We start from the raw sequence: 16,043 nt of genomic DNA, 5'->3' as shown, positions 1-16,043 counted from the left end.
GAATTATGCAGAGTACCGTAGCTGATCCTTAGTAGTAACAGCAACTACTTTTTTTGTAACCTTTCTGGTCCTGGTGTCTGGAAAGTTACTGTGTAGTAATAATAGTTCAGTTAGAATAAAGATTTTTATTCCTTATTTGGGCTGAACTTAATCCAGGTTATGGTTTTAACACCTCTAAATGTGACTAACAGAGGAATTAAGTTGTCATGTTCTAATGATGTTACTCTCTTCTTGCAGACCTGCTTGTTCACATAAATTAAATAATGTGTACTGACTATCAGGAACTCCACAGGAAAAAATTTGAAAATCCTTTTTTAAATGTGTTTAATTTTTTTCATAAGATAGAGCATGTAGTAGTGTTATCAGAAATGTAGAGTGAAATCCTGGCTTTGTTTGAAATCAACAACAAAACTAAATTGACTTGAGTGGGGACAGCTCTTCATCTTCCGCAGTAGCTGCAATGCCCTGAGATCTGCTGGTTGATATATGGGGCCATAATGAGGTTTGCTGCAGGTCCCTGTCTTGGTGAATGTTGCATTTCAATGATATAAACCTGGTAAAAAGACTCACTTTGACTTCAGTGGGCTTTCCGTCAGATTTAACACCCAGGCTATAGAGCTAGATACAAATTAGAGAGTTCATTTGGTTTGATCTGTATCACTACTGTATGCATTTTAAAACATTTCTTCCTGAGTTTCATTATGTTTCTACTACATTCACAGAGCTATATAGATTTCCTCTGCTCTGCTAACTAATCTACTCCAAGAAAAATCTTCTGCTGTGAAAAGTGCATTACAAAAATCTTATTTTCTCTGAGCAATGTGTGTGAATAAATTAAAGGAACTTAATTATTTTCTGAATAAAACAAAGCAAAAGAATCAAGTCTTGGTAGTTAAGCAAAGAATTATATTGTTTAGACTATCTATAAAGGGCCAGACTGGCAGGGAAATCTATGAGACTCCAATGACAATCCCAAATGCTGGTTTATGGTCCTGCCTGGAAGATTTTTTTGTTGTTTTTTTGTTGTTGTTGTTCATATGCTTTTTGTTTCAAGCTCCCCTCTTTATAACTGCATGTTCAAGATGCTACTTTGCATAGTTTTAATAGAAGAATCTACAAGCTAAAGGCATGAAAGAAGTATCTTCTGCCTCCTCATCTTCCTCCCCTTGCTAGGAGAGACAAGTTAATGGGGCTAGGCTTTGTCTGTTCTCATTTTGTCTGCAAGGGTGGAAGTGACACAAAGAGCCTGTGTCCCAGTGGAGAACTAGGAATAACATGTCTTTGCTTATTTGTTTCTGGGAGTTGTGGCTTCAGCACAGGAAAACAGAAATGTAGACACTCACTCAAGTACCAATACCAGTGATGCTGCTGTAGAAGCCCACCTGGAGACAAGTGTGCTTACCTGAAGCCAGGAACTTTAAGCCAGTCCCACTATATCTTCTTTGCTCTTGTTATTTGAACTACTGATACGAAGCTAAATATAACTGGACTGATGCAGTGCAGTGTAGGTAAAGTGCTCAGCAATCAGTGTTGATCTCTCCAGTAAAGATGAGAATTGGAGTTAGAGCTCTGGAATTCCAGAGAAGTGGCCCATTTCTCTGTTGGATGGTGATGGTTGAAGGAGTCTCCAGTGAATTGTTTGGTACTGGGAATTCTCTGAGTATATCTGTCAGACTGCAGACTCCATTTCCCTGCTGTCCTTTGTATCATTAGCGAGCTAAATCTTGCAGGAGGTGACAGAAAAAATTCTTGTGACTGGAACTGAATTAATTGCAGAAGGGTCATTAACCTTTGATGACTATCCACTCAAGGGATGCAAACCATCTCCTGAACAAAGAGATGGATACCATGCAGAGCCAGCCAATTTTTCAAGTCTGAGCTCCAGTGAGGAAGGGAGTAATATCTAAGCTACGGGTCTTGTGGTAGGGAACTTTCTTCATCTTGCAAGACTCAGACTATCACCAAAGGGGTGTGGAGATCATAAGAGAAGCCTTCTTAACAGCTGCTTTTGAAGAAATCGGGAATTTCCCAGGCTCTGAAAGGACATGCAATGATACAGAAACAAGGGAGAAAAGATCTTAATTTCAGGAGGAAGGACAGGCTTTACCAGGCAGTGGAAAACAAATGCAAACAATTTTCCTTATGTAAGTGTGATGTCTGATACTGTTCCTGGCCAGCTGTACATATCAAACATGTTTCATGGGTGTTGACTAAAAAGATTGGTGCACAGTGAACTTGAGCATTCAGCCTGTATTGCTACAACTGAATCTCTAGTTGGTGTCTAGGGACCATGTTTGTTTTCTGACGTCAGGCACAAGAGTATCTGTTTACCTCCCCTGCTTCTTTGGGAAATACGTATGTCTAGGAAGGAGGAGAAATGAGATTTGGTAATTCCTCTGTCCTGTTGAATAATTACTCGTATATGAAATTGGCTCAAACTTGTCATGCGCAACTTCAGAGCGGTGCTTGTCTCACCAGAAAAATGTGAATATAACATGAGCAAATGTTGCTAAGCATCTCTCAGTGAGGCCATCTGGGCTGAGAAGAGAGACTTGCATGTAACCCTCCAATACTGGAACTGTATTTGATAAGCTTTTGGTGAGGCAAACTAGGAATGCCAAAAATGCTAATCTTCATTTGCATGCATTCAGAAACTACTATCTACTGCTATCTACCTAGACACAGGTGGCGCAGACTTCTTGGTGAAAAGTACCAAGTAAGACGACTTTAAAGTATATAGAGGTTGTTTTTCTGTTCATGATTTATCTGAAGTGTCAGGTTCTGTGTCTTTTCAAACAAAAATAGTTTATATAAGACAAATTGGATGATTTTGGATAGAAGGCAGAAAACTTGATGTTTTCTCCCTGCCTTTAAAACATTTGTTTACAGCTTAGGAAAAAAAAAAAAAAGAGAGAAATGTCTTTGAAGAAACAAAAGCAAAGGAAATGTCAGATCTGATTTTTAAAGTGAACTTTACTACCAAGTCCATTATTTTCTGTGAACAAATGCACCAAAACTTTCAGAATTGTTTAAGAGCTTTTGTAGATGATGCATGTGCACTTTCGTTAGGTTGGTTAGCAGTTTTTTGTATGCTTACATCTGCACTTTGTCGTGACTAATAATGCACTTACAGGTGTGAACAGTGGTTTTCTGAAACGATTTGGGTTCTCTGCTTTTTCTGAAATCTGCTAGGTGAAAAGTGGACCGTGTAACAAAAGTACCCAGTAATTGCAGTAGGAACTCAGGACTAGATGAGAAATTAAGCACACAGAAACCTCTGTGAATATTGCCCCGAATTTCTAGTGGCAGGTGGCAAAATGTTTGGTTGTGGGGCTCTACCCAGGTGCAGAAAGGGGAATGGAGAAGAGGAAGAGGGAATGTGTTGGGTTTTGTACTTGATTCATGTGGAGAGAAATGCTGAAAACTGTACTTGTGAGACATCTGGCTTTCCTTTGGGCAGTTCAGTCTTCATGGTACTAAGCCTGGAAGACAGCGTTATCAGGCCCTCCCACTCAATCTGGAAATGACGGGGAAGTCACGGTGGGGTTAAATGACATATAACCCATTTAATAGAAGGAAACGTGTACGTTTCTACAGAACCATACACAGGGAAGAACTATTATGCTGTAAAAAACAGGTTTCATGATAAAAATGTAAAATGGCTTATGTTAAATTAATTATGGAATGATTACAGCATTAATTTCTGTAATGACTCTCTTTTCATTTCCATTCCCTTAGGGATACATGCCATGAACTCTTAGGACATGTGCCTCTACTTGCTGATCCCAAGTTTGCACAGTTTTCACAAGAGATAGGACTTGCTTCGCTGGGAGCATCTGATGAAGATGTTCAGAAATTAGCCACTGTGAGTCAAAATCTTTTTGTGGCATGCTCTCTCATCTGTCCTCCTCTTTGGTTGATGAAGTGACGTGCATTGTCTTATTAGAGCTGACTTCATTTTCAGGTTGCAGATGACTATGATGTGACAATCACAGGGCTTTAGATATTTTTCCATTGTTTTTAATAAGAGCAAAGCTGAATGCGCTAGTCTTCAGGTAGTCAGTTTTAATTTTTACATGCAATAGCCACAACTTTTCAGGGCTAGCTGATATGGATTTTGTCTACTTTAAGGTCCTGAAAACAAGTAAGCAAGGTAATTTTGAAAAACAATCAACCCACATTTTGGTGTGTGCTCTCAGCTCTGCACTGTTAGCTCATCCACAGGTGGCCACTTTGGGTCTTAGCACTGCTATTTCTGTACTCACTGTTCTGTTTTGCAGCTTTTCACTGTATTGTAGTGTGTGATGGATTTTGGACAACATTGCATCCTTGCTGCTGCTCCTGTTGGAGAGTATGTAGTTAATAAGCCAAGGCTATGCAGCAGTAGATCTAGACCAAGGTCAAGTGCCTCAGCCAGTGGCTGTGAGATTCTGTGTTGCATCAAATGAGGCACATGCCAGTAGATAGTGTGAACTGGAAGAGGTTGTGTGTTAAAGATGTTAGATGCTACTGACCGCCCGACTGGAGCCTTCTTGGCCCTTGTGCGAGGGAGCCTCAGGTTGCACTGAAGGGCCCTGTCAAGTTGCCAGGACTCTCAGCTCCTGCCCACCTGTCAGCCCTGCTGTATTGCCGTTTCCAAATAACTCGTATGCAGCCCTTTCCATCATGACATAGGTTAGTGACCCTGGTGTATACTGCTTGCTCTGTTCAATTGTTTTAACTTATTGTATGCTTCCTTTTGTGGCTCCTGTTACAACTAATGCTGCAAATAATTTAATGAACTATATTGTATTAAAAAACAACACCATATTTAAATATTCTATCTCATGAAAAATTCTGTGAGATCCAACAGAAGAATTGGTTACTTTAAAACTTACCCAGCATACCACTGTTTTTCTACACAAGAAGCGCAGTGAGTATTTTAAGGGTTGGAAATAACTTGGACACAGTGTTGAAGGTGGATTCAAACCAGGTTCAGTTAAACTGTAATGGTTTTGATGCACTGGCGTAGCAGTGGCTTAGAGTCCCATCTGCTGAAAAAGGAGTTTGTACCCATTTGTTTGATTTTAATCCTGTAGCCCTCCAGAAGAGGCCACTAAATTTAATCAAACCGGCTTCACTCCTTAGTGAGACAGGCTTGATGTCTTGCTTGTGGCCAGTTCTTCTCACATGCTTCAGGGTGTTCCTTGGTTTTCTAATGGATGCCTACTGAGAAGAACCTGTTGTTTGTGTGGAGGAATCATAAAAGTTGTGTTCTATTTGCACATTTGCTAGGAAGGGACTTAGTAGGAAGCAGACCTACCTTGTCATGACTGCAGCCTCAAGAGAAACTATCTAAGTGGCTGTCCCTGTAGGTACTTTGAGGAAAACAGTATGTCCAAACCTTTCACCCCAAAATAACCTTGGATGACATGGGCCTATTGCAGAGGACAATGTTGGGACTGATCTCTTTGGGGAGGGATATTAATATAAAGTGACCTCTGAATATTATATAAGTGCTTTTACTCCTCCCCCTCACAAAAGCTCCCAGTTATGACTGACTGTGTCATCCGAACAATGAGCTGCTCCTGAATCACAAAGCCAAAAATAAAAGACGACAGCTGAATCACTTTCCCTTATCACACTGAGAATTTGATATCTGAGTCAAAGTTGATTTCTCCTCCCATGCTGGAAATAGCTCTTTCAGGTGGAAGAGACATTTAGAGAGAGACTTAAGGTAACCCAGGTGGTGGTGGTTTTGGTAGAAGCACAGTGAGGAGCTGTACTCCCCTGGGGCAGGTGCTTGACAAATGCAGAGATGTTACTTCCCCTAAAATTTGCAATGTAAACAGTCAACTTGAGAGCAAGTAGAAAGAACATCTCTCAGCAGTGAGGGTGAGGAGGCCGAGAAATTCATTCAGCTGGGCACCAAATGTCACCTGAGGTGCTATTAACTGACTTGTGCAACATTCGGTCCCATTTCCATCCTAGATAAAAACCAGAGACGCAGCAAGCTGAGAAATGCCAGCCAAGAGTCTTAACACAGAAAAGCAGTGCAGGTTCCAGTCAGGCAACTTCAAAGTAAATAGAGAAACAAATGAATGGAGAGAGAACATGCATATTAATGAGCTTGAAGCAATATGCCCAAAGCAAGCTTGCCATTAACATGGCCTGTTTCAAAAGATAGTGACATTAACAGCTGAGCCATTACAGGGAGGACAATGGCTTTAGGAAGAGAGGAAAACACCTCTTAGGAATTCAGACGAGAAAGGGAAGAATTATTACAGGTGATTTCATCATCTTTCGCTCCATTCTGCTTTCAAAAGCCACCACGTGTCAGCCTTGATAGATCTGCTCTTTGTGCCCCATAAGTCCTGAGCTGCAAAGGAAACGTGATGATGTTTTTATCCCTGCAGAGCTGACACGGTGGATGTAGAGCAAGCTGGAGCCTGGTCGCTGGGCAGACTAGAAGTGTTTGCTAAATTGCAATTAGTCACATCTGTGCAGCCCCACTGAGGGCAGGGATTAAACAGGAGAGCATTGCAGAGGCCCTGGTGCTGGCCAGCTGGAGGTGGAAGAACGGCTGCAGGGTAAGAGGGTTGAAAAGGAAGGTGTGAGCTCCCCTCATCCTCCTGTTGGACTCTGGTAGTCAGATTGGGGCAAGGAGAAGGGAATCGCTTCTGCTCCTTTTTAAACTTAAGCATTCTTACCATGAGAAGTGGAATATTGAAAGAGCCAAGCAACTGTCTTTGCAGTGTTTTTTTGAGAGTTGCAGTTTCCTTTACAATATTTTAAGAGAGTAGGAAAGAGAGAAGACACAAAAAACAAATGACTGAGGGATACATTACTGAAAACAAAATATTGGCACAATCCACTTTTTTGCTTGTAGTGTGGTATAATGTGGTTACTAGTTGAAGAAATAGAATGTTGGCCATGTGTGTCTGGGTGCTAATTATTATCATCATCATCATCACTAATATCTTGTGCTACTCTGTGTGACTTTCTAAAAATGCTTTTGAGTTGATTTTTCAAGCGTGCCTGGTCTTTCTACTTTCACGTAGTACGAAAATGAACAAAGACTGTCTTTTCTGCTTACCTATCAAACCATAAGCTATATGGAGGACTTGACATGAGGTGTTTCAACTAATTTATGTAATATATCATTTACAACACATAACATAAGGTTTTGTCAGGAAAATTGTACAAAAAATATACCTTGGATTACATTCCAGTATTACCTTGTAATTTGTGGACTTGGGAGCCAGAAAGCAGCTGTCTCTGTAAAGCTGCAAGTTGATAAGCAGGATCCTGTCTCTTCTGCTAATGGCAGAAATGACTCCCAGCTCCTGCTGAGTTGTTTCAGCGCAGCTCAGGTTGCCCCTTCGTGATGCAGTAAGTATAGGACATGTTTGTGTATATAAAATTCAGGGGGGGCACATTAAGTGGTGGTGGTTCAGAAAAGAGGAGTTTAGCAGAATGTCTATGGTTCATATGCAGTTTATCATCAAATCTTTCCACTCAAGAATTTGGCCATTAGGGACTAATTAGTCACACTAAGTTTTTTTTCCAGTGGTTTCTTTACTGGAAGTTGTTTAAACCTTCAGTTCTCTAGAACTGTAAAATTGTTACCTTTTAATCTTTCTTGGTATTTGTTCTGGTATTTTAACAGTGTGGGACAGTAGAAATCAAGAAATTTCTCTTGGTTTTGCTAGCCTTCATGCAGAAAACCACAATAGTGAGCTGCTTCTGAATTTGAAGGAATTGTATGTGATGAGGTCTTGTAAATGCATTTCAGGCTTGTTATGAATCTAAATGTTTTACCATGCCTGGATGATGACTGAGGCCAATGGTTTATTTCTAAAGCTGACTTTAATTTATCTGTATACATATCACAAACAAAATATTTTAGATATATGCGCTGGGATAAAAATAACATTCAGAACCTCTGGAAGAAGTCACTGGTGATTCATGTGAGCCCACTTGCCTGTCTTCTCTCAGGATTTATGTTATCTGGTCTTGTTGGCTTCATTCTAGTTCTTCTCCCATGCTCAACAACTGGCACATAATTCAGGACAATTACACATTATGTTTGCTGAGGAGATAACCAGAATGGAAGAAGCAGGAGCATTACAGATAAAGACCGAGTTGCATTTGGTAACTTCAGGTAGACGCAGCGTTTGTGGTCTCACTAGACAGAGCAGACTGTTGCAGTCTCTCATCTTCACAAACAACAGATTAGATTTCCCAGAGGGGCTATTGATAGTGCTAGGCCATAAGTACAGCTTGTGAGCTGGGTTACAGTCTTCCTCAATGAATGAACAAATGGAGTTGAGAAGAAAACTATGAAAATATTTGAGATTTCTAACATTCCCACTGTGCATCTGAAAAATCAAGACTGCTTGAATGTTTCTCATTTATAGTTGCAAAATGATAGACAGTGAACTAAGCACTGTGGTAAGTCTGTGATCAGCTCCCCTGCTGAAGCTATTCTGCCATATAAAAATAATTATGTATTGGCCAACCGAAACCTGGTATTATAGCCCAAGAGCTATGGCATTCACTGAGCATATTGAAGTTTCACATTCAAATCTCTGCTCGGTCTTTTTCCTGTATCCCAATTGCATGCCATGATTGTGTGACGAATGCCAAGAGTGAGCATGGTGAGTACTCTTAAGTCCGGTGGTGACATAATGGAGTTTCTTGCAAAGGAGTCACTTCCAGCTACACCTGTAGTTAATGAATAAAGGAGCTGCAGCATGAAGAGCTGGGAGTGAATATGATTTAAAAAACTGCTTGAGTAAATTTTGATGGGCTTATGGGAGACATACGAAATGACTCTGATTTGGGATGTGTGTCACTTAGGCAAGATGAACCAATTCCCAGGGTAAAAGCTAGGACTATAAAGTTGAGATCAGGAATGATGGATCACTATAGCCAGACATTGTCCTGCCACACAGCATGAGACTGGAAATACTGTGATCTGTATTGTTCATCAGTAGATTGCCTGGGCTATGTTTCTGTTCCTGACTTTGACCAGGCAAAAACACCCATATGGGAATGTATTTGGAAATTGCCCAAGTGCAAAACCTGAAACTCATACAAGAAGCAGAAGAGAAAGCTGATGAAACCTTGTGGCTTTCTTAATCATTACAAAGTCACACAGGTCTGTCTGAATCAGGAAAGAAGGATAACTTACTGATGGATTACTTTGATTGGTGAGGTGTTGCTGGGCACGCTGTCTGCTGCTCTAAAAGCATGCCCTAATTTGTGGGTTTGCTCTGCGTAATGTTCTAAAGGAATTAATAACAGGTAATGGTCTCTATTTTTTAAGGGTTTCCTTCAGCAATACTTTTTAATAAAGTAGCTGAAGCACTGATGTCAAGTCCTTCCTACAGTATACGTAATCAAATAGGCAAGTAGAAAAAATAGTACATATATCACAGAACAGGACTAAAGGGGAAAAAACCTTGTGGATTCCAGGGATCAATATTTAATATTTTAGAATACTGCAGTGTTCCTGTGCAGCGCGTTTTCATGGTCATTCATGGCACAAGAACAAAATCTCAGCAGTGATACCTAACTAGCTTTGTAGCTCAAAACCAAATGGCTCTGTACTACATACATCTTTATCAACCAGCATCGCTATTCAAGGATACGAGTCCCTGCAGTTTCTGATCAGCAGAAGGTATAAAGGGGTGATTCTGCTGCTGCAAATTCTGTGAGGGGATGGGAGAAGTAATGTAGGTGGTGGAGAAATCGTGTGTCAGCCACTGCAGTGAAGGTGGGGAACTGGACTACTGATGTTGGAACTGTGGTGGTTTTTTTTTTATTTGTAGAGGGTGGTATAAAATAGTGGTTTGCAAAACATTTTTAAATACAAACCTCCTGCTTTAACTAGTTTCTGGGCTAGGTAGGTCAACATAGGATGTGTTACATCTGGAAATGAAACATTTTGTGCTTTGTACTGTGTTACTTGAAGTTAGGAACATGAAGGAGGGTTCACCTGTTGCTGTGAGGGTGCCCGGTTGGTCAGGTCAGTGACCTACTTCTTGAGAGGATCTCGGGTTGCCCTAACAGAGAAAATTTTGCACTCACAAGTAAATAGAAATAGTGTTGTTCTGTAGCATGCTTGTATGTTTGTATGCTTGGGCCCAACCCTGTAATGAGGAAGCTAGATGCAAGAGAGAACTAATTTGACTTAATTGGGAGCAGGGAAGGAATTAGAAATTTTGCTGTAGAAATTATATAGCTCCTTTTAGACAGGATGTTTATGAAGATCAAGCCCTAAGCAGTTAGAAATGCTGAAGAAAAAGCCTCTAATAAAATAACAAATTACAGCCAGACACTGGATTTGTTTTTATTTCTTGTAGCATTATGTTTCCAGAAGTGGTTAGATCATAATCTGTGAGGTTACTGAACTGCAAATGCAAATTTACATGCACACAAGTAATACATTTTGACATACAGGTTAACAAGAGAATGGTGCAAATTTCACACAGCACTGGGTCGCTAATTATGTTTGTTTATTTTCAGAAGCAACTTCATTTTCATTAAGAAATTGCAGATTCTGCAATAGTAATCTTTGCTGGTAGTTCAGTAGCTCACATGCTGAACGTGTGCTCTACTACAACAGTAATGAAAGTGAGCCTCAAAAAAAGAGCTCAGGAGGAATTTGTGGAATTTTGGAGCGCATGCAAGTGACAAGCATCTACCGTTTCAGTGTTGGATCCAGTTGGGAGAGGTTGAAGGATAGGTGGAAGGAGTCTATGAATTTTGATAGGGTTTTTTGCATATTTGTTTTCTCTTTTGACCTAGAGTAGGAAATGTATTAGCAAAAAGGCATGAAGTGTCTTTTACAGAACATATGTAACTGGGACAAAAAAAAGGACCCAGCATAAGCTTCCAGTGAGCACAAGCATTTTGGGTAACAACTACAAAGCAAGCATGTGAGTTACAGGAATAAAGGTTTAAATAAAATGCGAGAAAAAAGCAGCAGAGGAGAAGTTTGGAATATATTGCTATTGCTGTTCCTGACTGCCCCTGTGCTTTCACTGGTACATTGAAGAAAAGAGATAATCCTAGGCTCTGTGTAGATATCATTCATACTGACACTGCTACACTTATTTTTCTTGGTCATAGCATGTACATATGGAACTCACTTGTAAAATGCATTCATGTACACTCCAGAACTGCAGGGGTCTCATGCTGCTAAAGCTTTATTTGTGTACCATAGTATGTCCCATACTATGTTAAGAAGTCTTCTCAGAGAAATATACAGGTGTTGAAGCAAACTAACAAAGTAAATTTTATAACGCTCCTTGCTTTTTCTGTTGTGTTTGTTTACATACTTAAATCTGTAAGATTCCGTAACATGGAGTGGTAATTATTTGAGTCATTTGTACAAGACGTGGAGATCCTCTGGCAGCAGCGCACAGGTATATGGGGAAGAGAAGGAGTTTAGCACGTGGCAACTCATTTCAGCCATGTCTAGGTCTCACTTAGGACCGAGGGAATGTCTGTGCTGTGGGTGCACAGGTGGAGAAGTTGGCTTTATCCATGCTTTCCAGGGAGCCAGAGCAGCTGAGGAGAGCTGTGCAAAAAAAGTTGTGGTGACTGCAGGTGGGGTTTTCTTGGGAGCAGCTCCCTGAATGCAGCCGCCCAGTTATCTGGCTGGGACCTGCAGTGCTGTTGGGGTGGGCCAGCTCCAGGTTGCCCTCACTCGGGGATCTGTGCACCCCGCTGCACCGCACAGTGCGACCATGGCTGCAACCCTGCGCACCTGGCCCTCCTTTTGGGGGTTGGTGGGCCCATCAGGAGAAGGAAGCCAGGTGATTTGGCTTTCAGGCAGAAACCAAACCAATTATATGTAATGAAGACAGTCCTCAAGCCATGCACTTATCTTTTTATTGTCTGGAATATTTCAGTAAATAATTTTGCTTCTAGAAGGGACATTCATACATGTAGCTACTGTGCATAACCCAAATACCATCGTAAGGAAAGAGTCTTAAAATTCATGTCTGTACAGAGCTGAGAAGATCCTAGCTTAGTATTCACAACTATACACTAATCTGAATTGTTATAAATACTGGCTCAAGGACTGAGCGTGCTGCATGTGTTCAGTCTAATTCTCTCACCCAGTATGTTCCTCGGTATTTTCTTTGTATGCACAGATAAAAGTGTGGAAGTAAGACAAAATATGGCTGATATCCATAAAGAGCTAACTATGCCTAGGGCTTAATTACTTAATGCTGCAGCTTTGAAAGTGGTTCTTGTGCCTGTCGTCATCTTTCTATCAAATGGCATCAAAGTGCTGGATGGAATATGGTCCCATAAATTTTTAATTGAGATATTTTTGGGTGATCTACCATAATGATTTTGTAAGTATAGCTTAATTATATATTTATAGGTCCAACTCTGACATTACAGAAGGCCGGGGGGGAGGTTTGCCATTGCTTCCAATGAGTTTAGGTCTGTGGGCTAAATACTACCTTCATTTCCATGTATACAGTCTCCTAAAAGTCAATAGGCAACACATGCAAATGAAGTAGGATTTGTTGCTGTAAAGTTAATGTTAATCATTCACTTGCCAAAACCTGTTATTTAGGAATATGGGTTCCTGCAGGGAAAGCATTGACTCTGGAGGTTACATGATTTTGCTGTTGTCTCTTTCTCTTTCCAAACCATGCTCACGTGGTACAACATGCAACAAACTGTGTTAGCTACTTCTCAGAGCTGGCAGGGCTTCTGATGTTATTGTATAAAGGGGTTTTTTATTTGTTGATGATTTTGGAAAATTAAAGCAAATACTCAAAACCTGAGAGCATAGTTGAAGATGAAGAAAAATTTACAGAGAAGGGCCTTGTGTCTGTTAATTTTGGTTGTTCTGGTTTGATTGCAGCTGTAGCTGAAGCTGTTGTAGTGCAGGGTCAACAGAACACCAACATGATGGTGCAGTTTCAGGCACACTTCGAAAAACTCCCCCACTCCCTCAGTCTGTTTGTTAGGTTCAAGCTTGGTTTGGGATTTTGCTTTTGCATCAGACAAAGCATTAGTTTTGACAAGGTAACCTTGTTTCAGTTAGCATCTGTAAGCTTTCTATTTTCTGTACATTATAGAGAACTTTCTATAGATCATCATTGTGGTATTGATAAAGATGGTGTCTACTAACAGTGTTAGATAAAACAGTTTGAACTCATAGCTTTTTCAAGTCATGCTGGAAAGAGTGGGTACTCCCAGATTATTCTTTTTTTCCCCCCATAAAACATATTGTTCTCTTTCTAAAGGCTTTTCTTCCCTCCCTTGAATCAGGAGGCTATAATTGTTACAATTATATAGTTTGACTATATAAAAGTAGCTAAAATCATAGTTCAACAAGACATTTTACATTTCTAGAATGTAAACACCTTTATAGGATTAATTTTTCAACTTTGAATAAACATATTAGTGTATGAACAGATCCATATTATACATCTGCAATGAATTTAGGACCTATATGATAACAGAAGTCTTGCATATCAGTGGGAGCCTGATAACTAGTGACCATTTCAGGGTGATCTTCACGTTTGGTAAGTCACTTCTAGGCCACAGCCACTGTAAATTCCTTGGACTTCGGTACAGTGAAGAGCTGTGATCTCTCTGCTCACAGGTACATGTGCAGTATAACTTTTTTCCACCTTGCTGAATACATGTTCGTGTGATTTGCTGTGTGTTTACAGAGTTCTGGTAGGTAACTCAATGGTGACTCAGTTGACTGCTCTGTGGTTATGATAGATTCATTTTACATGCCCTCGCTGCTGAAAATCAGGGAGCTACAAGTTGATGCTCAAGTATACTTGAAAAAGATTTTGTTTGGGGCTGTGAAAAACATCTTCAATTTGGATATATTTTTAGTAGCAAAATTAATATATATTTAAAATTCCCTGAGCTACTTTTCTTCTTTGATGTGTCTGTCAGCTTGACATGAATAGAACTTACACTTTTGTGCTGATGCCTACTATCTTCTTTTGAGTTTTTTGCAACGCAGGTTAAGCAAATGTATTAAAAGCCACAAAAGCTTTTGGGAGTCCCTTTGCATTTATGTGATTAAAAGAACATTGAGTTTAAATGCAGTGTTGCTGTTGGAAACTGTGATGTTTGAAAACAAGTCTTAGCTATTAAATCAGTTTTCAGTAAATAGATGCAAGAAGCTAATTTTCTTTTTTAAAAGTTTAGAAAATTAGTGTGGATGCTGTTATTTTTGGAATTAAGTCCTACGCTTTTTGCTCCTCAAAAATAAATTTGAAATAGATATGACTGCAAAGAAATTGTGCATTTTTTCCTTGAAATAAGAATTTTAAAAGTTTGCTGGCCAGTTGTTCCTGCCTCTTCACTATGTTTCTGTCCCCGCAATTTCAGGGCTTGCAAAAGTTCTGAGATGCTTCCAGCCCCAGGACGCTGCTCCCATTTCTGAAGATATGACATCCCCTCATTAGCAGATACATTAGGACTTTTGCTGCTATCATGTACACAAGAATCTCATATCCCTCCTCAGTTAAAATGTCATGGGAGACTCAGTGGCTCTTCTGCATCACTCCTTGCAGTGCACTTGCCATATGCAGTAATTGGCCTGGCAATCAGGGGAGACACCGCCTGCTCCAGGGAATGGTATCATGAGAAGCACCACATATGCCTGGTGCCTTTCCCAGGGGTATGTCTGTTAGGGAGGACACTGGGGGTCTGTCTCTGGGCTGGCCAAGGATAGTTATTAAAGAGGCCTTGCAGCCTGCAGTAATGAATTCTGATTGTGGACTGGCATAGGGCAGTGATTGAGTAAACTCTCTGCTTATAAAATGAGGATTGCCTGTACTGTGATTTGCTGCTGCACCTTTGCTTCTTGTTCATCTGTGGATTTGCCTTACCAGTCTTTCAGAAGCTTCTCCCAGGATAAATGGGAGAGACTGGTGCCAGTTCTCCCCATATGCAGCTTCCTTAGAGCATTGCAGCATGTTCAGAAAGACTCCGCTTCCCCAGACTGAAGAGGTTTTCTTGGTATTTCAGCGAGTATTCCAACTTTATGCCTTCTCTTCTGAGTCTCCTTCTTAGCATGCTTGTTGGGGAGTGGAAGTTGGTCTTTTTAGAGAAGGAGAAACTATGTTGCGCCAGTGGTGAGGTCTGTGGGTAACTGTGGGGAAACAGCTCCTGAGGGCTGGGCTAGGCTTTTAGAGGTGCTGGCTCTGGATGCTGGAGGAAGAAAAGTGTCTGAGGTTGTTCTTGTCTGGGTATTCTTCTAAGCAATGCAGTTCACAATTGGGGCAACAGTCCTAGGGTTGATGACTCCCCATAAAATGGGAATGCTGTCAAGCGAAGGACAGCTAAATGATCTCTCATATGTGTATTTGTTCCAAATTCTGCTCTCGCCTGGGTCATGCCAACCTGTCAGTGTTCAAGTCCTTGGCCCTTTGCTAGAGGAGTCATACTCTCCAAGCTGTAGCATAAGCCACAATGTTGAGGGAGCACTTCTGGGGTGCCAGACCTTGCCCATGTAGTGTATAAAATCAGGACTGTTCTTGCTTTGATAGGTTTTGTTAATGCAAAGTCCTCATTTGAAAAAGTAGCAGGACAAAGATCTGGAAAACAGGAATGGCAGGGCCCTAAAGACAGTCCCTGCTTGCAGCCTGTGAATTGTGAAGGATCATGGTGGATCAAGTGTGTCACATGAGGCAGCATAGACTGAAGAGTGTGGTTGGACAGCAGTGACATGTGTTTACTGAGCTTTTTTTCTTTTTCTCTTTAGTTTCACTTTCAGAGGACCCCATCTCTTGGAGGCCCAGCTAACATTTTGAAAGATGTGGCTGTGCCTCTTACGTTAACTGTGTGGAATCTCTAGATGGCTGAAATTTGAAGCAACAGCTTGAAAAAGAAACGAGCAAATATTCACTTCAGCTACCGTAGGGAGCGCTGAACATGAATTCATGTTACATGTTGTAAAATAAAGTGGAAAGGGGAATGGCTCATTAGTGCACATCATTTGTTCTTAATAACTCCATATGAAATTAATAAACCTTAAACCCCAGGTTTTAGAAGTT

At 40.6% G+C, this 16,043-nt stretch overlaps 1 protein-coding gene across 1 annotated transcript in view; it reads left to right on the top strand.

Moving 5' to 3' along the window:
* TPH2 (tryptophan hydroxylase 2) overlaps nucleotides 1–16,043 on the top strand; it is a 52,613-nt gene that overhangs the window by 18,805 nt on the left and 17,765 nt on the right. The window contains exon 8 of the mRNA XM_052774751.1: nucleotides 3,739–3,865. Coding sequence (XP_052630711.1) covers nucleotides 3,739–3,865 — 127 coding nt within the window. The remainder of the gene's footprint in view (nucleotides 1–3,738; nucleotides 3,866–16,043) is intronic.

This window comes from Harpia harpyja, chromosome 23 (genome assembly GCF_026419915.1).
Source record: "Harpia harpyja isolate bHarHar1 chromosome 23, bHarHar1 primary haplotype, whole genome shotgun sequence".
Classification (NCBI taxonomy): domain Eukaryota; kingdom Metazoa; phylum Chordata; class Aves; order Accipitriformes; family Accipitridae; genus Harpia; species Harpia harpyja.
Note: the sequence above shows the minus strand (reverse complement) of the source record. Positions and strands in the feature narration are given on the sequence as shown.